This window comes from Helobdella robusta (assembly GCF_000326865.2).
Source record: "Helobdella robusta unplaced genomic scaffold HELROscaffold_56, whole genome shotgun sequence".
Classification (NCBI taxonomy): domain Eukaryota; kingdom Metazoa; phylum Annelida; class Clitellata; order Rhynchobdellida; family Glossiphoniidae; genus Helobdella; species Helobdella robusta.
In genome coordinates this window covers 545,757-555,756 of record NW_008705301.1, presented here as the reverse complement: position 1 = coordinate 555,756, position 10,000 = coordinate 545,757, and the positions used below count along the sequence as shown (strand labels likewise).

At 33.0% G+C, this 10,000-nt stretch overlaps 2 protein-coding genes across 2 annotated transcripts in view; one reads left to right on the top strand and one right to left on the bottom strand.

The window, feature by feature from the left end:
* Positions 1-622, bottom strand: part of HELRODRAFT_193651 (hypothetical protein) — a 3,123-nt gene extending 2,501 nt beyond the window's left edge. The window contains exons 1-2 of the mRNA XM_009028538.1: positions 209-622; positions 1-67 (exon numbers count right to left, since the gene is read on the bottom strand). The exon at positions 1-67 is cut by the window's left edge and continues 170 nt beyond it. Of these exons, the coding sequence (XP_009026786.1) occupies positions 1-67; positions 209-355 (214 nt within the window). The 5' untranslated portion in view covers positions 356-622. The remainder of the gene's footprint in view (positions 68-208) is intronic.
* Positions 623-7,280: 6,658 nt separating this feature from the next.
* Positions 7,281-10,000, top strand: part of HELRODRAFT_179733 (hypothetical protein) — a gene marked incomplete at both ends in the record, with an annotated part of 7,490 nt that continues 4,770 nt past the window's right edge. The window contains 4 exons of the mRNA XM_009028537.1: positions 7,281-7,292; positions 8,217-8,271; positions 8,754-8,865; positions 9,012-9,085. Of these exons, the coding sequence (XP_009026785.1) occupies positions 7,281-7,292; positions 8,217-8,271; positions 8,754-8,865; positions 9,012-9,085 (253 nt within the window). The remainder of the gene's footprint in view (positions 7,293-8,216; positions 8,272-8,753; positions 8,866-9,011; positions 9,086-10,000) is intronic.

Below are 10,000 nucleotides of genomic sequence, written 5' to 3'. Positions count from 1 at the left end.
GATCGTCCATGTATTGCAACAAAATCCCGCTACTGTAGACCGTCAGGGTACTGTCTATGCCTGACACCTGTCGGAGATTTTTTTTATCTAACTCCAAGTAGTGTTTGAGTAGATAAAAGACACATTTTTAATAAATTATAATCGGAAGTTTAACTTAGTTATATTATCATATTAATGAATAATAGAATGATGAAAATGAAGTCGCCACCTTAGCTCTTCCGCCGTCAACGTCGCTACAGCCGTAGCGTTCACGAAGTGGGTGCTGCACAGCTTCCAAACCGACCGACGTCTCAATTGGTATGCTACTGCCCAGATACAATACCCGACACTTCACCAGCGGTATATAACCGGCCATTCTCGGTATTTCGGTATTCGGTACCGTCTCTTCGGTTACGGGGTTTAATTCGGTTGGTTTTTTCTTCAAGTAAGTTTTGAGTTATTCAATTCAAAATGTTCTTTGTTTAGTTATTTGTTTGATTAAATACACCGAAGAATAACGATACTAGCTTGAGTGGTCAGTCGAAATAATAACGAGAATTTAGATTTTAATCTTAAAAACCCAATAAATCTAACTTTTACTTGGATTTTATAAACGAAGATTTCGAAATAAATGAAATTAAAATTTTCTACAATGAGAATAGTTAAGGCAGTTTGGCTTTTTTTATCCAACCAGAGATGAAAGCTACCATTGTTATGTGATGAGTGAATAGTTGGGCATAGCAGAACAATTAAGTTGAGCTACGTTTGTGTTTGTTGTGTTTGTGTGTGTGTGTGTTTGTGTTTGTTGTGTTCGTTTGTGTGTGTGTTTGTGTGTGTGTGTGTGTTTGTTTTTGTGTACGTCTGTATGTGTGTGTTTGTTTATGTGTCTGTGTGTGTGTGTTTGTTTCTGTATGTGTGTGTTTGTTTCTGTATGTGTGTTTATTTTGCTTAAATATTTTGCTTATTTCTGTAAATTGTATATTGTTAACTTTTAATATTATTACTACAACAACATAAGTATAAATTGTATCTAGCACATCTAGATATATGTAGATACACAATTAGATATCAATATGTATCTACAATATTGTAACTTTATACAAAACACTTTGGGTGGGATATGGTTTATAATACATTGAATATATATATATCTCTCTTTCTCTCTCTCTACTTATTAGTTTGTATCTATCGAAACACATGATGAATATAGCTGAATATAAATATTAAAATATCTGGCTTAGCGTGTGTTCAACCAAGCGAGGCCGTTTAATATTATAAATTATTATTATTATTTTATTAGATTTATTATTATTATTATTTTATTATAATTATTATTATTATTATTATTATTATTATTGTTATTACTGCTATAATCATTATTGTTATTAATATTTTATTAGTAGTAGTAGTAGCAGTCGTAGCAGTAGCAGTAGTAGTAGTAGTAGTAGTAGTAGTAGCTACCACTACTACTACTAAGTAGTAGTACTTAGTAGTAGTAGTAGTGGTAGCAGTAATGGTGATGATTATTTTCAATGTTGTAAAAATTATTTATGTTATTGTAATTATAGTCAGTGATTCGACTGGCGATCAAAAACAACAAATTTTAAAAATTTGTGTTTTGAAGTCGTAAAAAAATAATATATTAATTAATATATGAAACTACCCATCGTATGAGGCTAATATAGCAGCAAGTCAGGCTGTAAAAACAGCCAGCCAAGTATGAAGAGCTAATTAGTGATATAGGACACCGTAGGTTAAGCTGTTTGTTGTACGCAGTTGAGGTCGGTGCAAGAGGTGTTGATGGTTGTTCTGTGTGCAGCTTTTTGAAGGATTTGAGTTTGGCAGGTAAAAGACGATCGAGTTGTATGAAGAACATAGGAGGACATACAGCCGAGCGAGCTTCTTACTGGATGAGGTTATGTAGGAAGAAAAAGGAATGAGAGTTTAAATAGTTAACAGACGAGCTTTTGTGCTCGTAACGCCTCCGATTATTTAACACTCCCAGATTCGGCTTAGCGTGTTACTTGGCTCGTCGATATAACTCACATCGTGATGTGTTTATATGTGATCTGTCTGGCAAGTCTTTACAATTTCACAGTATAAAAGGAGGTGATTTCAAAGCGAGGCAGACTGTTCGGCGAGAGACATCCAACTGATCTCTGGATGGGGCCCTGTTTCTCGAGAGTGTCAGGAAGTTGAAGGGCCGAAACACTCGTTGACGGAAACTTTCTCTGAAGACTCTCGCTGAACGCTCGTTATGTTCAAGCTTCTACATACAAACATGCAAACACACATACATACACACATGCATACATACATACATGCATACATACATACATACATGCATACATACATACATGCATACATACATACATACACACACACATACATACATTCATACATGCATACATACATACATGCATGCATACATACATACATACATATATACACACACACACACATACATACATACATACATACATACATACAAGTTGAAAAATCTGGTGATCCCAATGATAAAATTTATATAAAGCAAAATATATCGTTGTTGTTGCAAAAGTTTAATTCATTTTGTATTTTAGAGAACATTGCTAAGTGCCCTTCTGTGCGAGACCCTGTACACTAATATTATCTGTTGAGCAGGGGCGAAATGATAGTTTTTATGGCTATTGTTTTTAACCAAGGGCTCGCACATACATACATACATACATACATACATACATACATACATATATAAATACATACATACATACATACATACAAACATATATAAATACATACATACATACACACACATACATGTACAACTAGGATTCCCTGCATCAAAACAGAATGAGTCATCCCATCATCATTATCATCTTCTTCGTCATCGTCGTCATCATCATCTTTTTCTTCAGTATTAGTTTTATCATCATCATCAACTTTCTATCATTGCCATCACCACCATCATCGTCATCATCATCATCGTTACTAGTATCAACAAAATCATCATCATCATCTTTGTAATAATTGCTATGACCGTTGGCTGATAGATTTAACTACTGTCAGGCCTTGTTGTCCAACTCTTCATTTCCAATCATCATCTTCTTCTTTATCGTCATCATCATCCTCTTCAACAATCACCATCATCAGGGTCACTATCATTATCAACATCATCTTCCACATCGCCATATCATCATTTAACCATCCATTCACCATTTTGTTGGCTATTTATAATAGTAGTGATCATCATCATTGTGACGTCATTTTGTTTTATACATCGTCATCACCATCCGTCAGCATCATCATCGTCGTCATCGTCACCATCATAATAGCTATGCTCTCGGCAAAAAGCCCGCACACTAATAAACACTGGCTAGGCATATCATCGCCACCATCATCACCCCCACCACCACCATCGTCGTCGTCGTCATCATCATAGCAATCACTATCATCATCATCATCTTCGCCGTCTTCGTCATCATCAGCGTCATCAGTGTACACTAGACATCAACCCTGCTAACATACAGCCATAGACCCGTCTATCTGGTCTATTGATTCGTCTGTATGTGGTATGTTTGTATGTTGTACGCTTGTCGCTCAATCGATGCTTCTCAAGCCAGGCATACATGTGTGTACACAAAAGTGTGTGTATGTATGTGTGTATGTATGTGTGTATATATGTATGTGTGTATGTATGTATGTATGTATGTATGTTTGCTTCAGGTCTCCATTAATAAAAATTGTTAAACTGTAAATTGTATGTGTGTATGTATGTGTATGTGTGTGTGTATGATGATTACAACGACGATGATGAAAATTTATTACTCATGTAATTAATTTTTTTGACATCATCATCAGTACAGACGTTCATCATCATCACCATCATCGTCGTCATATCGTCATCATTATCATCGCCACTATCATCATCATCGTCGTCATCTTCATCGTCACCGGAAACTAAACCATTAAATATGCAGCCATAGTTTGAGTGTAAAAATTATAAACAACATACATACGTATATACATACATACATACATACATACATACATACATACATACATACATACATACATACATACATACATACATACATACATACATACATATATACATACAAACATACATACATACATACATGCATACATACATACATACATACCCAGAGCTCACTCGTTAACTCGTACACATACCAACAACACCTAGCAATATTCTTTCTCAAATGTATGTTTGTATGTCATCCATCCATCCATTCATCTGTTTATTCATTTATTCATCCACCTCTCCATCTCTCCATCCGTTTGTTCATTCATTCATTCGTTCATTCGTTCGTTCATTCATTCGTTCGTTCATTCATTCGTTCGTTCATTCAATTCTTATTCGTTTAGTAATTTGTTAATTTTAGTTTGTTGGTTTGTAAACTTTTATAATGTTTTTTTGATATTTTAAATGAATTTTTTTGAAATAAAAATGCATAGATAAATAAATTTATATATAAAAAATAAATAAATTTAATCATAATAATGAAAATAGTTGTCTCGGAGCTTTAAAAATAACTTGCCATTCTATTAGGAACACAACAAAACAATATTATTATTACAATTATTATTAATAATATTATTATTATTATTGTTGTTGTTGTTGTTGTTATTATTGTTATATTATTATTATTATTATTATCATCATTATCATCATCATCGAGAAGATTGTCATCAACACCTCAGCCATCGTCGGATCATCATCATCACCATCATCACAATCATCATTTTAATGAATCAGAATCAATTTATTTAATGTAGTCCAGCGAAGATAAACGGAAATATGTAGGAATAATTAAAATTTAACGGACCATTCAGTTATAAATAAAGTAAGTAATTTTAATGTTATTATTATTAAAAGTTAATGTTAATGTTATTAATGTTATTATTATTAAGTCTTATTATTATTATTGTTAATATTATTATTATTACTATTATTATTATTATTATTATTATTAAACTACCACTACTTCTACACTATTACTACAACGACAACTACTACAACAGCTTCGACTACTACAACTACTACTACTACTACTACTACAATTACTACTACTACTACAATTAATACTACTACTAATATTACTACAACAACAACTGCTACAACAGCTTCGACTACTACTGCTACTACTACAACTTTTACAGCTACTGTCACTGCTGTCACTGTAATAATAGAAATAATTATAACAATTAAAGACCAATTATAAATCTTTACTTCCATACTAATTGTTTGTATGTATCTATAATTATTATTCGTTTCCTTCCGCCTTGCTATCATTATCAACACGTTTTGGTTTTAGTAATACTTATCATCATCATCATTCTCATCATCATCATCGTTGTCTTCATCTTCATCACTCTTATTATTATTATTATTATTATTATTATTATTATTATTATTATTATTATTATTATTATTATTATTATTATTATTATAGATACAAGGTTCAGACTGTATAGAATATATTATTGTCTTTTTAATAACTTTATTGCAACTCTATGCTTATCATAAAATTTTTGATTGATAAAGCCAAAATAATAAGAATGATTGAACCCCAATAGAACAGTTAAACCAGCCCCCTTCTTAATAGGATTTTATAATTATCTCATTATTGATATTTGGTGTTCGGAGTTAGAAAATAAAACTATGTTCTCATTATTATTATTATCATTATTATTATTATTATTATTGTTAATTCCAATTAGCTAATAACGCTGATGAACTAACACATGTCTTGTGTGGCGTTCTGGGTCTCATTACCAGTTCTCATGGTTTTCCTGTTACCAGCATGAAAGAATCCCCTAGTGATGGAGTGACACCTCATAACAGTCTCATAACAGTTGAAACATCGGTTAAGACATCTTGGATACTAGTTAAAAGAATCTGCAGCTGCTTACCAGTAATGGGTCGCTGAATGTCATCTAACTCGCTAAAGCTAAACGAATGCGAACCTCAGTTGCTTCCAGTTAGAACTTGGAAGCAGTTGTCGAAGATTAATATCAGCTCCGTTAAAATAGGAGACGTTGATACATCATTCATCAACACAGCTTCCAATCTACGTGTTCTGTAATATGATCATGTGATACTAATCCCGAGCGGGCTTTACCCGCTGACGATAAATATTAATAAAAGGATAGTCCTCAAAATTGCAGTTCTTACGTTCAAATCACTGAATGGTATGTCACCAGAATGTATGAAGAGTAAATTCGCCAAAAAACAAGCTACATCGACTTTTCATCTCAGGTCGGATGATTTGAAGTTGCTGTCTGTGCCAGTTACATGTTCGCAGATTGGTCCGGGAGACGTTGCAGTTCAATTACACTCAATTAATTCAATTAATTCAATTAATTCAATTTCACTGTTTGGAATAGTCTTACACCGGCGTTTAGAAGATCTCTAGACTTTCATTGGAATTATTTAAGAGAGAACTGAAAACATTTCTTTTTTCTTTTAGACTGTGAAAATTCTGACTTCTTTAATTTGTGTTTTTCATATTTAGTCACGTACATTTTTGTTTTTTAAAGAGAGCGCTCATGAGACTGTTTCAATTAGTGCTAACAAATTGGTCTTAATAATTAACTAAATAAATAAATACAAACATAGATGCATACGTACATGCATACACACACACACACACACACACACACACACACACACACACACACACACACACACACATGTACATACACACATACATACATACATACATACATACACACACACACATACATGCATACCTACATACATACATACCCACATAAAAACATTTCATCTAAAATTCCTTAAATTACGTTCGTTAATTTAGAAGACAGAGTGGAGTTTATAATTAACATTTGAAAATAATAACTATTGTTGTTATTTTTTTTCTCAAATCTCTCTTGCTTCTTCTCTCTCTCTCTCTCTCTCTTTCTCTCTCTCTCTCTCTCTCTCTCTCTCTACACTTTTTGTCTTACTGTTTCGCTCCGTCTATCTCCTATTCTTCTATCTTTTACTCTCTTCCTCCCTCTCTCTCTCTCTCTCCCTCTCTCTCTCTCTCTCTCTCTCTCTCTCTCTCTCTCTTTCTCTCTTTCTCTCATTGCCTATTTGAACTCCATAAAAACTAGACCAAGCCCGGAAGTACTAAGGCAGTAATGCTAGTAGTTGTATGAATGAATGAATGAATGAATGAATGAATAAATAAATGAAAGAATGAATGAATGAACAAAAAAATGAATTAATAATAATAAGGAGAACAGGAATAATAGTAAAAATAAAAACCATTATAAGGATGGTATTGTTGATGATGGCTGGGAAGGTGATTGAATTATATCAATGAAAATAGTTACATTTTACTACTAATGCTACTACCACTACGGCTACTACTACTACTGCTGCTACTACTGTAGTAGTAGCAGCAGCGGCAGCAGTATTAGTAGTTGTAGTAGTTGTTGTAGTAGTGGTAGTGGTAGTAGTAGTAGTAGTAGTAGTAACAATAGAATTTATACAATTTTGCAGTGACAGACCGCCTTGTTCGACATTCGTTTTAAAGTAATTTCAAGCAGGATGGCTGTGATGATGACGACGATGATGATGAATATGATAATAAACGCAACACCGATTATTATTAGAATGATGACGACGATGATGGTGACGATGATGATGGTGATGATATTTCTTTTGTTGACAGCCAGTCAGTCACCTTTGTTACCTTTTAAATAAATATCGTTTATGATAATTATGACGATAATGATGACGATGACTATAATTCTGCTACTACTACTACTACTACTACTACTACTACTACTACTACTACTACTACTACTACTACTACTACTACTACTACTACTTCCTACTACTACTACTACTACTACTACTACTACTACTGCTACTTAAACTACTACTACTAATAATAATAATAATAACATTAATAATATTATTCGTAATTATTTTTATTATTATTATAATTATGTCACAGATCTCGTCTCAGCAGACAGCACAACAAATAAAGGAATAAAAGGAAGGCCATTCAATCAATGAAATGATGCTCTCTTTTCGTCCATCCATCCAAACAACAACAATAACAACACTAACAACAATAACTTTTTTATTATTACTCTTATTCGTCAGAACGTCTGCAGCGGAAACAGAAAACATCATTAATTATAATAATAATAATAATATTAATAATAATAATAATGACGTCAGCGATGATGATGATGACATTAATCAAATCATCCAGTCGCGGATCGTTACAAGACCACCGTCGTTTAGTATGCCGCTAAAATTAGAGCCAAGTTAGTAGAGTGTCTGTCCGCTTTTTTGCAGTGACCGTGTTCGAATGCAAGATGATTCTGTTTTTTTTTGCATCTGGTCTGTATAGCTTGTTTTGCTGTTGTGTTGATGATATTAACACGTGCACAATAGATATGTTATTATTCATTTTTATTAACTATTTATTAAAGACTAACTCAAAACGTTATGTAATAATTATAATAACAACAACAACAATAACAACAATAATAATAATAAGAGTGGTTCATGTCTAGGGCTGACTAGAATGATAACAACAACAACAACAACACCAATAACAACAACAACAACAACAGTATCATTAACAATAACAATAATAACAATAATAATAACAATAATAAAACAACAACAACAACAACACCAATAACAACAACAACAACAACACCAATAACAACAACAACAGTATCATTAACAATAACAATAATAACAATAATAATAACAATAATAACAACAATAATAACAATAGGCGTTCACAGTAACGTCTGTGAAGCCGAAGACTTTGAAGCTAGCTGTGCCAGCGACGACGATGTGGTCGTCATCGAAGACGCCCTGCTGGGAATGATGGAGATGACGACGAAGTTATTATTATTATTATTATGTTAAATTGTATTATATTGTATTTTATTTTATTGTATTGTATTGTATTATATTACTGTAATAATATTAAAAATTATGATTAAGAGTAATTATGATTAATAATTACACCCCCCCCCTTGTCGTTTAGGTGCGTCGTAGCCGACTATGGGGCCCGCGGCTGTTCCGGAGACGCCACCACCCGACTAGATTACTTTTGTTCAGGTGGCTGTGGTGAAGATAATGTGGCTGCTGCTTTTGCTGCTGCTGATGATGATGATGTTGTTGCTGCTGATAGTGTTGATGATGATACACGCATACACACACACACATAACGCACACACACACACACACGCGTACTACAAACAAACATACATACACACACATACAAACATACATACATACAAACATACATACATACATACAAACAAACAAACAAAAATACAGGCCGAAAATCTTGTTCAGTTAGGCTACCGGATAAATTTTTCTACGGAGTTAATAACTGTCCACTTGAATTTAAAAATTTTCTGGATGCTTTTTACTATTGCATACCAAGTTAGTTGACTGATTGGTTGGTTGGTTGGTTGGTTGGCTGGCTGGCTGGCTGGTTGATTGGTTGGTTGACTGGCTGGCTGGTTGGTTTGTAGATTGATTGAAAAGTTGGTTGATTTGTTAATAAAGTGATTGATTGGTTCGCTGGTTGAATAAATGTTGAACGGTTGGTTACTATTTGCTGGTAGATTGTTTGGTTAAATCGAAAGTTGATTAACTTATTGATTCACTGATTGATTGATTGATTGATTGATTCATTCATTCATTCATTCATTCATTCATTCATTCATTCATTCGTTGATTGATTGATTCATTCATTGATTGATTTATTAAATACTAAAATTCTTATACTTTCAAAACCAAACTTCGAAACATTTGAATTTATAAATTCTATAGAAATCATTTAAGCTGATCTACAACTCAATCGAAACAGTTCCTCAGATTTATCAATAATAAATTATGAAAAGCTATAAATCTCTCTCCCTCTTTCTCTCTCTCTCTCTCTCTTTCTCTCTCTCTACTCACACACACACACATACACACAAAAACAACCAAAAAAACACACACACAAACACACACACAAACACA